General features: G+C 42.7%; 1 protein-coding gene across 1 annotated transcript in view; it reads right to left on the reverse strand.

The window, feature by feature from the left end:
• Positions 1-3,337, reverse strand: part of prkcha (protein kinase C, eta, a) — a 194,404-nt gene extending 191,067 nt beyond the window's left edge. Inside the window, exons 1-2 of the mRNA XM_080202405.1 lie at positions 2,870-3,337; positions 2,264-2,682 (exon numbers count right to left, since the gene is read on the reverse strand). Of these exons, the coding sequence (XP_080058531.1) occupies positions 2,264-2,608 (345 nt within the window). The 5' untranslated portion in view covers positions 2,609-2,682; positions 2,870-3,337. The remainder of the gene's footprint in view (positions 1-2,263; positions 2,683-2,869) is intronic.
• Positions 3,338-14,723: the final 11,386 nt, after the last annotated feature.

Here is a 14,723-nt window from a genome sequence, read left to right on the forward strand (position 1 = left end):
CTTCCCAAACTGCTTCGCAGGTAAATGGATTCCACTGTGTGGGACTCAGCCATGCAGTTCCTGAACCCACACAATTAATCTGTGCTTAGTTAACTCATCTCAGCCTGGCAGCAGTTGAGGCATTACAATTGGCATCAGCACCCCTGAGCTGGGGGGATGGTGGCAGCAGTGGACGTCTGCACTTTCGGTACCATCAAGCAATCTGTGTTAGTTTAGGGAGGGTGATGAGCGCACTAAGTTTGACTCTATGGCCCGTGAAAACAGTCCCACAACCTGGTTCCGACAAGATTGGGTCTTCCTTCAGGCCCTCCTTCGTACACAGGACCAGAGAACGGCCAATGCCAGGTTATTCAGACAATGGGCTGGCACAGTAGCACAGTGGCTGGCACTGCTGTCTCCAGCGCCAGGGACCCAGGTTTGATTCCAGTCTTGGGTCACCATCTGTGTGGAATTTGTACGTTCTCCCCATGTCTGCGTAGGTTTCCTCCAGGTGTTCTGGTTTCCTCCCGCAGTCTAAAGATGTGTGTTAGGTTAATTGACCATCTAAACCCTAGTGCCAAGGGGATTAGTAAGATAAATATGGGGTTACAGGAAATAGGACCTGGATGGGATTGTGGTCAATGCAGACCCGATGGGCCGAACAGCCTCCTTCTGCACTGTAGGGACTCTATTCTCTTCTAAGACAGGGTGGAAAGAGGGGGAACTGCATCCTATCCAAGCCTTACTGCAGCTTCAAGACTGCAATTGAGCATAAAATCTAGCCAATCTTTGATTCCCCTCATGGTCTCAAGGGACATGGAAACTTCCTGGCCTGTTTCACTCCATTCCATACTAGGTGCAGGCTCTGGATTTTACAACAAGTCCACCAGTGCCATTGAAGAGATAACACATCCCATTTCTGGTTATAGGATTAAGCATTATTCAGCAAATGCTTTCTGGAATTTGTAATAATACCCTCAACTTGGGCATTATAACAGAGCTAGTCCACAGGATCAACATGTTTTTCTTGCACCCTTCCTACACAATAACAATTACTTGCCTGAATTTTTAAAAATATGTAAAGGCAACATATGTTTACAAAATAAATAAATGTTTCCTTCTCTTTTTGCAGAGCAATGCTATTCAAATACATGGGGCCACCTGATTGAGGAGCTTGTAGACAGTGTGAGCTACTATAATCTGGCCACTGTTTTGGCATTAATAACCCTCAGTTCACTGTGCCAACTTCCTCAACACGTATTTCCTTGTCTTTGTGTTTCATTATGGGAATTTTAATGTAGATAATTTATTTGCATTAATACAAGATCATCATCTTTCACTTGAAGAGAAAGGTAGGAACATCCTTTGATATTTATTACAACTGACGTGGGAAGGGTCAAACCAGATGATATAGATCGAAGGTCACCGGAAGATAAACATAGAATAATGTGATCAGTCCTATTTACAAAAAAAAAACTGCCTGCATGTGGATATTGTGTGAAAATAATGGCTGGAATTTTACCGCCCTGCCTGCCACTGGAATCGGAGCGGGCGAGGGGTGGACCACGGGAAGGACCGGAATTTTATTGTCCCGCTTATCAGAGGAATTGGAGTGGGTGAGGGGCAGACCATGGAAGCGGAGTTTTACTGTCCCACCTGCCATGGGAATCAGAGTGGGCATGGGGCAGACCATGGAAAGGTCCATTGACCTGAGGTGGGATTTTACAGTGCTGCAACAAGCGAGGACATAAAATCCTGCCCAATGTTTTCAGAGTGAATGTTCACGACGGTGGGGGAGCCCAGAACTAGGGGGCCATTGTTTGAGGATAAGGGGTAAACCTTTAAGAACTGAGGTGAGGAGAAACCCCTTCACCCAGAGGGTGATGAATGTGTGGAATTCACCACCACAAAAAGAAGCTGAAGCCAAAACGTTGTCTGATTTCAAGAAGAAATTAGATATAGCTCTTGTCTAAAGGGATTGTGTGATATGGGGAAACGGAAGGGGGGGAAATCAGAATATTGGCTGGAATTTTATTGCCCTCCCCGCCAGGGGAATCAGAATGGGCGAGGAGCGGAGCACGGGAAGGTGCATTGACCTCGGGCTTATTTTGCGGTTTCAGAATGAGCGAGGCCGTAAAATCCCACCATCGAATTCGACGATCAGCCCTGATCATAATGAATGGAGTAGTAGGGGGCTCAAAGGGCCGAATGGCCTACTTCTAGTTTTTAATAAGATTCTAATGAACGAGCAAAAGCAATATGGGCTCTAAAAGGGACCGCTTACCCAGCCTTCAAAGGTTTTCGTGCCATTTTTCAACAACTCCTCGAACTGCAAAGTGCAATTGGCCACGAAGTCATCGTATCCGATAGGGGTGTCGTGGAAAACGGTGAGTTCGATCTCACTGCTCCTCCAGATCTGGGTGCTGAAGTCCTCGTTAAAAGTGGGCTGGCTGGTCTTCTGTTTGGTGACAGTCTGCCCGATCCTGCGGTTGTCGATCTTGACCATCACATAGGGGTCCAGGAGCTGGTAACTTTTGTTGGATATGGAATGCCTCAGGGCGCATCGCGTCGGTTTCAAGTCCACTGCCTCTCCGATCTTGACTTTCAAAGACCCGCTGTAAAGCACCATTCTCAGGGGAGGGGGTAGAGATTTGATAATACCAGCGGCAGTGGCAGGTGACTGTCCCTGTGACTACACCAGATCTAAAAAGTCAGAGAGAAGAGATAGTTTAAAAGACAGCAAAAAAAAACTACCAGGATTCAACAAAAATCACACACACACACGCATCTCACTCTGATTTAACCGCAGGGGGAAAGTTTTATACTGGAGCAAGAGGGAACCAGGATTTGATCTGGATTTACTCCTTCATTTGCCTCTCTTCCCCCTTACCTGACAGAGTGGCTCTGGCAGCAGGGAACATTGCAGGTATCTGGGATGTCCTCGCACTCTTGGCAGTCCCCACTTCCTACAGCAGGTTGCTGTCGATTCTTCACTCCCACCCCGGGATACTTTTGTCTCCAGCAGATATCTTCAGAATGATGATCACAGTTCAGCTCCCCTTTTCTCTCTCTCTCTCTCTCTCCCACCGTCTTTGAGTTGGAACAGTTTCCCGGAACGGCTCAATCCGCAGCCACTTGTTATTTCATTCTATCCGAGTAACGAGAAGCAGGAAGCAATCAAACGTCAAATTTCCGCGTATCAATTGTGTTGGGTTTTTCGTTAAGTAACGCACACCCAAAGAGCCTTGAGCTTCAGTGAAAAGGGGTGCCTTTTCCAACGAGTCAATCGACCTTTGGTATCAAAGCCCTTTTCTTCACAACATTTCCCCTTTTGTTAAAAAAAATCACATTTATTCTTAGGTTGTTTCACTTGTGCAATCTGCAAAGTATTCTGGGGGTTGTAGTCAGTCCCTACTTTCATAATTGACAAGTCTGAACACTGGGAACTACAGTTCCCAGAAAGTACAGCGTGTATCAATATAGCCAAGCTTTGATTGGGTTGGTTTGGGAGGGCTCAGATTGTCATCTTGAGAACCAATTGAACCGACTGATAATCATTGCCCTCCTGAGTGCTGAGGGAGAGGCAGCACTTGCAAATTCACCTGTTAGGCGGAATTCACATGTCAAGTGGTAATACTGAGTGAGGCGGGAGCATTTTATACCTCTCTGTTGTTAATGCTCACTAATCTGCTCGTAGCAATGTGCCCATTCGGTGAGCGAGCAAGCAGCCAACTCCGAGAGACAAGGCTGGAGGAGGGGGATTAGTTGGAACGCTATGTAGCATTTTGTACCAATCCCCCTTCAGCAACTGGACGATTTAAAGTTTATTTATTAGTGTCATAGGTAGGCTTACATTAACACTGCAACGAAGTTACTGTGAAAATCCCCTAGTCGCCACACTCCTGTTCCAGTACTCTTAGGGAGAATTTAGCATGGCCAATCCACCTAACCAGCGTGTCTTTCCGAATGTGGGAGGAAACCCACGCAAACACGGGGAGAATGTGTAAAATGCACACATATTATGACCCAAGTCGGGAATCGAGCCCAATTCCCAGGCGCTGTGAGGCAGCAGTGCTAACCACTGTTCTGCTTACATTGTTCTGTAATTAAAATCTAGTCAAGTCTACTAAATTAATTGCTGTATTAATTGAGGTTAACAATTCCAGAAATATCTAGTTCATGCTTCATGTATTTTAGTAGATAAAATCCGGCGCCTGTTCGGGTGCACTGAGGAAGAATTTAGCATAGCCAATGCACCTAACTTTCAGAATGTGGGAGGAAACTGGAGCACCCGGAGGAAACGGGGAGAACGTGCACAGAATGCACAGACAGTGACCCAAGCCAGGAATCAAACCCGGGTCCCTGGCAGTATAAAGTGAGGATACCTTCTGACCAGCCGTGACACCTTACAAGTATCACAGGAATGTGTCTATCTGATTGACGAACTATTGCTTATCTCATGAGAATGGCACCAACATATGTGAGAAATGATCTTTTTATTAACTAGGAACATTTGTGAAAGTGGAAGCTATTTTGTAATGTCACCTGATCAGGTGCTTCCAATAGGAAGTTTGGGTTTTTTATTTGTTAGGTTTTCTCACACTAATACTGCAAGCACAGCAAAATTGCCATTGAGACATCTGTATTAGATCATGGCCCATCCCATTCTTCAGGCTAAAGTGTACATGTTAGGGCATGCATATTGTGTGCACAGTTCTTTTCCAGTACATGTTAATACTGTCTCTCTTGAACTCAGGTTGGGCCAGGATTCCACAAGATCCAGGATGAGTTAAAATGCTGACCGGTATGGTTTAAAATAGTGGTTGAAGGAGGTTTAAAAATATGTAAATCATCATAAAGGATTGTCATTAACATCCTTTTGTCCCACTGTTTAAACAATTAGTACTAATGGTCGAATCCAAGAAACCAGTTCAGACAAGTTAATAAGCCCGACTGTAAAATAAGTCAATCAGCTTGTTACAGATTTAATGACACTAGAGGATTTGAAGATATTGTTACACACCTATGCTATACTGCAGCCAGCGCTTAAAGATACACGCAGCAAGTTCACCTTTTCCCAGGTGATAGTAAAATCTGTCCAAGTTACCAATGTGTTTGGGTGTCTTCACACTACCGTTTTAGTAACGGTTCAATACTCAACACGGCAGGATACAAACACAAGAGATTACCTGGAATTAAATAATCCAAAAAGATATGAAAGTGAGTGAGAGCAATAATTTTGCCCAGCAATGTTGGAATTAACACGCACTGTCTAAACTGAAGCCCCCTGTACTGAAAGCATCTGTAATAAGGTGAAATGACTCCTCCCATAAACGGCCTTATTAACTGGTCCGCATTGGTTTCCTGAATGCAGACATTAGCACTAACTGTTTAAATAGCATGGGACGTAAGGATATTAATGACAGTCCTTTATGACAATTTATATTTTCAAAATAATATCAAATCGCATTTAATTATGACAGAAAATATAGAAATTATAATTCTATAATTTCATAGAATTATAGAATCCCTACAGTGTAGAAGGAGGCCAGTCGGCCCATCGAACCTGCACCGACTGCAATCCCACCCAGACCCTAACCGGTAACCCCATGTATTTACCCTGCTAATCCCCCTGACACTAAGGGGCAGTTTTATCGTAGCCTGTCCACCTAAACCGCACACCTTTTGGACGGTGGGAGGAGACCGGGGCACCCCGAAGGAAACCCACGCAGACACGGGGAGAACGTGCAGTATCTGCACAGACAATTTCAACAACTGATACACAGTGATTTCATTTGATTTGAATGTTGCCCATTATCCAGATATCAGCAGTCTAGAAGGAGAAACGATGGAGATGGCAGAATTATTTGGGGGATTTTGAAATTTCGAACAGTTTTCGGGGCTTTTAGATTTAATTTATTGCTTGGCTGTCCTCCGTGTACGGAGTGCAGTGAACGTCTCTCTCAGCTTGCGGCAACTAATCATGACTGCACCATCTGCTGGATTTGGAAAGCACTGCACAGGATTGAACACTTCCTTCCATTGCCATGTGGCTCATTTCCAGTGCTGAATACACTGTACATTCTATAAATATGTTAAAATCTTTTTTTTTCACCTTTCTGGTTTTAAATCAAAATAATATAATTAGATCAATAACCTAAAACTACAATTTTTTTTATTTACAAGGATATTGGGAAGAGTAACGAATAAGAATTTTCATAGTAAAGAATGCAATAAAAATGTCAAGTAGAACAATGGTCTTTCATTTTTGCTTCCTTTGAGGAAATGGAGAGTATTACTGCCCTTCTCCAGGGAAGTGAGGAATGGACAATAAATGCTGGCCTTGCCAGCGAAGCCTACACCCCTACATTGAATAAAACAAAATCATGAATGATTGAAAATAGCGTTAACGTAAGAGCCTGGGAAACAATACTGGAAAAAACTGTATTTGGGTACTTCCAGTAAATCAATGTACTCAATTTCCATTACCCACTACTTCAGGATTTTGAAACTTAGGCACTGGTTAAGTGCAGGGTAAGTCTTGCTTCTTTTCTATCTCTATCAATGTCTTTACTTTCGGATTAATAAATTCAATCCTGCAGCACAGTGCACAGCCTCCATACTTTTTATCCTTTTAAATCCTTATCTGTAAGATTAGCAAATTAATGCCATTTAATGTCAAATTTTTGCCAAAGCTCTTTGATTTTCTGGTTTAATATTTCAGTGAGGATTCCAGCAAATGTAGGAGTTGGCGCAGTGGTTAGCACTGCTGCCTCACAGCATCGGGGGCCCAGGTTCAATTCTGACTTTGGGTGACTGTGTGGAGTTTGCACATTCTCCCCATGTCTGTGCGGTGCTCCGGTTTCCTCCCACAGTCCAAAGATGTGCAGGTTAAGTGGACTGACCATTGCTAAATTGCCTGTTAGTGTCCCAAGATGTGGATTTAGCATGGTATATGCACAGAGTTATGGAGATAGAATGGGGGGGGGGAGAAGGGGTCTGAATGGGACTGTCTTTTGGAGAGTCGGTGCAGACTCGATGGGCCAGATGGCCTCTTTCTACACTCTAGGGATTCTATGGTTCTAAGAGGAGAAGGATTTTTACCCCAGCAGTGTGGACCAGATGGTCCCATGGGCTAACAGTGAAATATTGCATGTCGCCATTGGCAGAGACTGAACTGGACTATCCATATAAATACTGTGGCTACAAAAGTTGGTGAGAGGCTGAAAATTCTGTTGCGACTCATCTCTTGACACCCCAATGCTATTTACAAGGCACAAGTCAGGGTTGTGATAGAATACTTGCCTGTTCCACCAGCACTCTAGAAGCTCCACACCATCCAGTACAAGGCAGCCCATTTGAGTGGCAACCCACCACTACTAACATCTACTCTCTCCACACAGACACACTGACAGATGGAGTGTAGATGGAGTGTACCATCTACAAGATGCACAACAACTCACCAAGGCTCCTTCGACAGCATCTTTCAAACCTGAAACCTTTACCAGCTAGAAGGACAAGATCAGCAGATGCATGGGAATGTCACTGACTGTAAGTTTCCCAACTAGCCACCCACCATTCTGACTTGGAAATATATCACTGTTTCTCGCCTGTTGTTGGGTTAAAATCCTGAAACTCTCCCAAAGGGCGCTGTGGGTGTCGCTGCACCACATGAATTGCAGCCGGGTCAAGTAGGCAACTCATCACCACCTTCTCAAAGGCAATTAGGGATGGGTGATAAAAATGCTGGCCTAGCCAACGATGTCCACATCCTGTGAAAGAATAGAGAAGGCCATTCAGTCTATCAGTCTGCCTCTTTATGTTTAATGTAATAACAAGTTCTGTACTGTTACCATGCTGCAATTTTTACAAACATTTTAACTCCATTATATATTGTATTTCTTTTAAAGAACATAAGAACATAAGAAATAGGAGCAGGAGTAGGCCATCTAGCCCTTCGAGCCTGCCCCGCCATTCAATAAGATCATGGCTGATCTGTCGTGGCTCAGTTCCACTTTCCCGCCCTCTCCCCATAACCCTCAATCCCTTCTCTTATCAAAAACCCATCAACCCGCTTCTTAAAAATATTTAGCGAGGCAGCCTCCACCACTTCAACGGGCAGAGAATTCCAGAGATTCACCACCCTTTGAGTGAAGAAGTTCCTCCTCAACTCCGTTCTAAACCGCCTCCCCTTTATCTTGAGGCTGTGCCCCCTAGTCCTACTGTCTTTTTTGAGCGGGAAGAGTCTCTCCACCTCTATCCTATCCATCCCATTCATCATCTTATACGTCTCAATGAGATCTCCCCTCATTCTTCTAAACTCTAACGAGTACAAGCCTAGTTTATTCAGCCTCTCCTCATAGCTCAATTTTAGTGATGTATTTTAATTTTAGTTATTTCAGCTAGGAATACACGGTGCTGCACATAGAATCATAAAATCCCCACACTGCAGAAGGCGGCCATTTGGCCCATCGTGTCTACACCAACTACAATTCAACCCAGACCCTATCCCCATAACCCCACTTATTTACCGCGCTAATCTCCCTGACACTAACAGGCAATTTACTATGGCCAATCAATCTAACCTGCACATCTTTGGACCGTGAGAGGAAACTGGAGCATCCACAGGAAACCTACGCAGATACAGGGAGAATGTGCAAACCCCACAAAGTTAGTCAGTCAAGACCAGAATTGAACCCAGGTTTGTGGTGCTGTGAGGCGGCAGTTCTAACACTGTGCCACCATGCCGCCTACATATATGGTGCAGTATTTCAACATGTATATTTCCAAGTGAGAAATGTCCATAGGAAACCAACTCTGGATTTAGTATTCATTCCTATGGGAACCCAGAATTCTGAAAACACAACCACGACATTAACTGAGGATTTTCTGTATTTTCATGCTGTTTATATATGCCAATTTGCCAGCTGTTCAAATTTTTTTTAAGTTTATTTATTAGTGTCACAAGTATACTTACATTAACACTTGCAATGAAGTTACTGTGAAAATCCCCTAGTTGCCACACTCCGGTGCCTGTTCGGGAGAACTTAGCAAAGCCAATGCACCTAACCAGCACATCTTTGGATTGTAGCAGGAAATCGGAGCACCCAGAGGAAACCCACACAGACACAGGGAGAACATGCAGACTCTGCATGGACAGCGACCTGAGGCTGGTATTGAACCCAGGTCTCTCACACTGTGAGGCAGCAGTACTAACCTCTGCGCCACCGTACTGCTCTTATTAGCTGATTGATATAAATCATTATAATGTGCCTAATTGATACATTCCTACAGGAAAGAGATACCACATTTTCATAAGGATCATCATCAAGAGATAAATTTGCATATCATGAATGATGAGCATGAGGCAATTGGTGAATCAGTCATCAATTAGTAATGGTTCAGGATATTTAAACATTTCACTTTTTCTCCAATTGCATTCTCCATATTACTGAAACTACTTGTCTATCGCTGGGTTATTGGTGTAAGGCTTTTCAGCAAACATACACCGAGGAAGACTCCTTGGACTGTGTGTTTAATTCTAACTGCATGTAACTTTATTAAACTAATTAATAGTAGTTTGAAAAGAAAATCTTGGAATGAATGGAACATATTCATTACTGAACTGAAGCATCTCAGAGTACGTTGGCATTCCAGAGAAAGTGTGAATACCATTACACTTTTAACTGTTATAACGATTTGAAAGGTCTTTCAGATTTTATATGAATAAAGTAGATTTTTGCAAAATCAAATTGTTCCATTATTGTTAGATATCCCCAGTACCTTAGCTATCTTCATGTATATGTTGTGATTGTATGCATTAGTAGGTTGCACTCTCCTGAAATGCATTGCCAGCATTAATCCCATCTCCACGTACAGGCCTGTATTTTTGAACAGTGAGCATTGAAGAATGATCAAGAGAAGGAACTTGTCTAGTTTTTGCCCTCCAGAGCAAAAGGTGAGGCGAGGGTCTCAATACCTGTCCAACTGAATTCTTTAATCCAGTGAAGTTTAAAGCTTTATTTATTAATCACAAGTAGGTTTACATTCACACTGCAATGATGTTACTATGAAATTCCCCTAGTCGCCACACTCCAGTGTTCGAGTACATGGCCAATTCAACTAACCTGCGCATCTTTGGCCTGTGGGAGGAAACAGAAAAACCCCGAGGAAACCCATGCAGACACAGGGAGAACGTGCACACTCCAACAGACAGTGACCCAAGCTGGGAATCGACCCCGGGTCACTGGCACTGTGAGGCAACCAGTGTTAATCCAGGTCATTGAGTGTCTTTAAGACACATTTAGATAGGTTCTTGATTAATAAGGAGATTAGGCATTATGGGGAAAAGGCAGAAGAGTGGGGATGAGAAAAATATCAGCCATAATTGAATGGCAGAGCAGGCTCGATGGACTGAGTGGCCTAATTCTGTTCCTATGTCCTACAGTCTTATGAGTAATGGACAGATTGAATCCAGGGTCCATTCAATTGCCTGGTTTATCCATTCAGTAGGTTTTCAGTGGAGTATCAAACTTATTTGGGACATTGAAACTTCAGTAATTGAACAGCACTTGAAGTTAATTATTAACTTACTGCACTAAACATGGTTGTCATTGGCGATGTCGCCATATCTCATTCTTATTACTTCTGACTATTTTCTTTTGGAAGATTATTATTACAGAAACCCACTCAATAAAACAGTGGAGTAAATTAATCGTGTCTCCAGCTGCACTGCCACTGACCCACAGGAGATGTAGCACATCATTAAAGCCATCTCATCCATCTCTTCACTGAATAAATTTATTATATGATATAACCGAAAACATTATGAAAACCTGTGGGATTTAATTTGTACAATTGGCTGTAACTCAGTCTTAACTTAATCATCTCTGATGTGATGTAAGTGTAATTATCCCATGATACTGCTTCCATTCAGGACTTATATATTTTAAACTTCTACTCCCATCACTATTTAAAAAAAAAGCTTCTTGACCTTTCCAGTTTGAGTCAGTCTTTTTATTTTGTCAGTCCCGAGGGACTTCCTATCTGTCATGTATGAGTTCTGATGAAGCAGCAGATTCCAGGGTTTTCTGCTCTAATTAGTGCACAGTTAGAGCTGCATCATTTCTCAGCAATGCAGGGCGGATTCAATTCTTGTAATCTTGTTGAAAAGGCATCAGAAGGTTAGGAAGCAATTGTACATTAATGAATGAGGCACCCAACTGCACAACTGTCCCACACATGGTTATCTTCAATAATTGGAAATATATCGCAATTTAAGCGTTTCTGTTTTAAAGCAAACATTTAAATAATGTTATCCAATTTGCAATTGGAAATTAAATTTGCTGGTGCTCGGTATAAGTGCGTGATGACTATTACCCCAGGGGTGTTAAGGAGATATCCCTGTACAACAACACTTGATGTAGTGGAAAGATATTGGGCGAGATTCTCTGGTCTCCCTGTGGCGTGTTTCTCAGTAGAAGAAAGTAGCATACTGCTGGCCAGCGATTTTCTGGTTCTGCTACTGTCAATGGGATTTCTCATTGATTCTACACCTTACCGCTAGGAAACCCGCGGTGGAGATGCGCCGTCAGCAGGACCAGAAGGTCCCTCCGATGTGAAGATTTCGCCCATTATTTCAATAAGACATAAAAATAAATCGAAAGTGTATGTATTAAAACTTCCATGTTTGTTATTTTCAAATGGACTTCTGCTGAACCACAAGGTGGCTGCCGCAGGTCACATGACTCACCGCTTTTGAAGGTTCCGACAGAGTATAAGAACAAAAGAGTTCCACTCCCACCCTCCGGAAATCTCACACCCCTCCCCATTGTAAAGCCACATTATAATCACAAGACTAGATGACTAACAGATGAACTGACTCTCCCAGCCAGGACAATAACAAAAACAGAGTCATCAAAATTTGTAATATCTGGTTAAAAGCCATCATTTTGCTCCTAACAGAAACAATGGATTTTAGTCAGGAGCACAGAAACCACCTGATAGTCATGTATATAATTTGTAAAAAGCTGAGGCCCTAACATTGATCTCTGTGGCACACCATTCATTACATCATGCCAACCAGAAAATGGCCCATTTTGCCTATTCTCTGTTTCCTGTTAGCTAGCCAATCTTCCATCCATGCCAAGAGCTTGAACTTTTCACAATAAACTTTGACGCAGCACCTTATCAAATGTCATTTGAATCTAAGCACAGTACATCCACTGGTTCTCCTTTATCCACAGCACATGACTCTTCCAAAGAATTCCAATACTTTGGTTAAATATGGTTTCCCTTTCACAAAAGCCTGATTGTCGTGGTTTGTTTTTAAGTGCCCTGCCTTAATATCTTTCATATTAGAATAGAATCACACAGTACAGAAGAGGCCCTTTGGCCCATCGAGTATGCACCAACATATTAGAAACATCTGAATTCCCACCTAATCCCATCAACCAGCAATTACATTACTGCTAACATTTTCTCTATTTCTCTGTTAGCCTTTTGGATTTGAACATACGAACATGAATTAGAAGCAGGAATTAAGTTAACCGGCCTGTAGATTCTTGATTTTTGTCTTCATTTTTGAATAAAGGAGTAAGATATGCTATTTCTCACTCTTCCCAGGCGAGAGAACTTTGGAAAATTCTAACCAATGCATAAATACCTCATGAGCCCCTCCCTTTAAGACCCTAGTTAAAGTCCATCAGTACCAAAACCTTTTTCAGCCCATGGCACTAGTAATTTGCCAAGTACCATCTCCCTGCTCATTTTAATTTTCCTGAGCTCCCTCCTTCCTTCCAATTCCAGATCTATTATTATTAATGGGATGTTTCTTAAATCCTCTGTAGTGAAGACTGATGTAAAATATCTACTCAATTCATCTGCCATCTCTTTATTTTCCAGTACAAATTCCCTAGATTCACCTTCTACAGAATGGGTGCTCAATTTGTTAACATCTCTTATTTAAGTTTCTATAGAAACTTGTATTATCCATCGTTACGGTTTTTATGGGGATAAGGTGGGAAATTGGAATTGAGGGTTATCACATCATGATCTCATTGAATGACCGATCAGACCCAATGAGCCGAATGGCCTCCTTCTGCTGCTATGTCTTGGGGCGGCACGGTGGCGCAATGGTTAGAACTGCTACCTCACAGCACCAGAGACTTGGGTTCAGTTCCTGGATTTGGTCACTGTCCATGCAGAGTCTGCATGTTCTGTGCGTGGGTTTCCTCTGGGTGCTCCAGTTTCCTTCCACAGTCAAAAAGAAGTGCTGGTTAGGTGGATTGGCCATGATAAATTTTCCCTCAGCATGTCCAAACAGGGGATTTTTCACAGTAACTTCATTGCAGTGTTAATGTAAGCCTACTTGTGAGATTAATAAATAAACTTAAACTTATGGTCTTTATATTTCAGGCTATCTTTCTCTCGTACTCTAATTTTTCCTTCCTTATTCAACTTTTTGTCATTCTTTGCTATTCTTTATATTCTGTTAAATCTTCTGATCTGTCACTCATCTTTCCTCAATTGCATGCTTGCCGGTAAAATCGCACCCTTAGTGTCTGGGGGTTAGCAGGGTAAATAAGTGGGATTAAATGGATAGGGCCTGGGTGGGACTGTGATCAGTGCAGACTCGATGGGCCTAATGGCCTCCATCTGCACTGTGGGGATTCTATCACTCTATGAACCAGCCCCAACTGATTTTTGCTTTGAACTGTTGAATGAGAAGAATTCCTCCTCCTGCTGGTCAGAGTGTGCATTGCTGGCTGGCTCCCGAGTTCCGCACGCATGAGCACGACCTCAACCAGGATCTTGGATTCATGTCGCACTATCTGTAACCCCCATGACTTGCCTGGGCTTGCAAAATCTCACTTACTGTCCTGTCTGGAGACAATATGCATCTCTTCAACCTATACTAATGCTATCTCCACTCACATTGCCTGCATCTTTAAGACTTGAATAGCAGGTTAGCTGTAAAGACTTGCATTCTAATCAGTATTCTGTAAACATTGTGTGACTTTATATACCCTCCTCTAATCAGAACCTTCCACACACCTGATGAAGGAACACTGTTTCCGAAAGCTTGTGAGATTGCTATCAAATAAACTGGTTGGACCCTAACCTGGCGTTGTGAGACTTCTTACTGTGTTTACCCCAGTCCAACGCCGGCATCTCTACATCAGGCTTGGTATTCCAGAAGGACAATGGAATGCTTGAAGAATCTCCGAACAACAAATTTCAGCAAGTGGATCATTAATGTTTTAGCATTAAGACTTTAAACACGACCTGTGAGGAAGAGAAATATAGAGTGTTACATCATTTAATTATCCAGTGTCAAAAATCTTAAATGTGAGTAAAGTAATCCCAGAATATAGTTGTAAATAAATAGCAGGAAAGCTGAAAAAGACAGCTGGGAATACAATAATTTCAATTCTTCATGGAATAACATCTCTGTTTCTAGACTCACCAGAAGAAATTGTGACTGCGGGTGAAACGACAACTAAACCTGTGAAAAGTAAAGGACCATCTGGCGAAGCAAGCTGCTCCATTTTATGTGCCTGAGGATATATTTTTGATGTATAAATGTTGAACATTGTCTCCGTTGTGCGCTCACAAGCACTCACAGCACTAAACCAGCAACTTAGAGCTAAATCTGAAGGAAAGCTCGGAAGTATTTCTTGCAGTGGTAACTGGTGAATTCACAGCGCCTGATTTCCCCGCAGCCTGCTGGAAATGGGCTGTTA

The sequence above is a fragment of the Carcharhinus amblyrhynchos genome, chromosome 14 (genome assembly GCF_965287045.1).
Source record: "Carcharhinus amblyrhynchos chromosome 14, sCarAmb.v2.hapA, whole genome shotgun sequence".
Taxonomy (NCBI): Eukaryota; Metazoa; Chordata; class Chondrichthyes; order Carcharhiniformes; family Carcharhinidae; genus Carcharhinus; species Carcharhinus amblyrhynchos.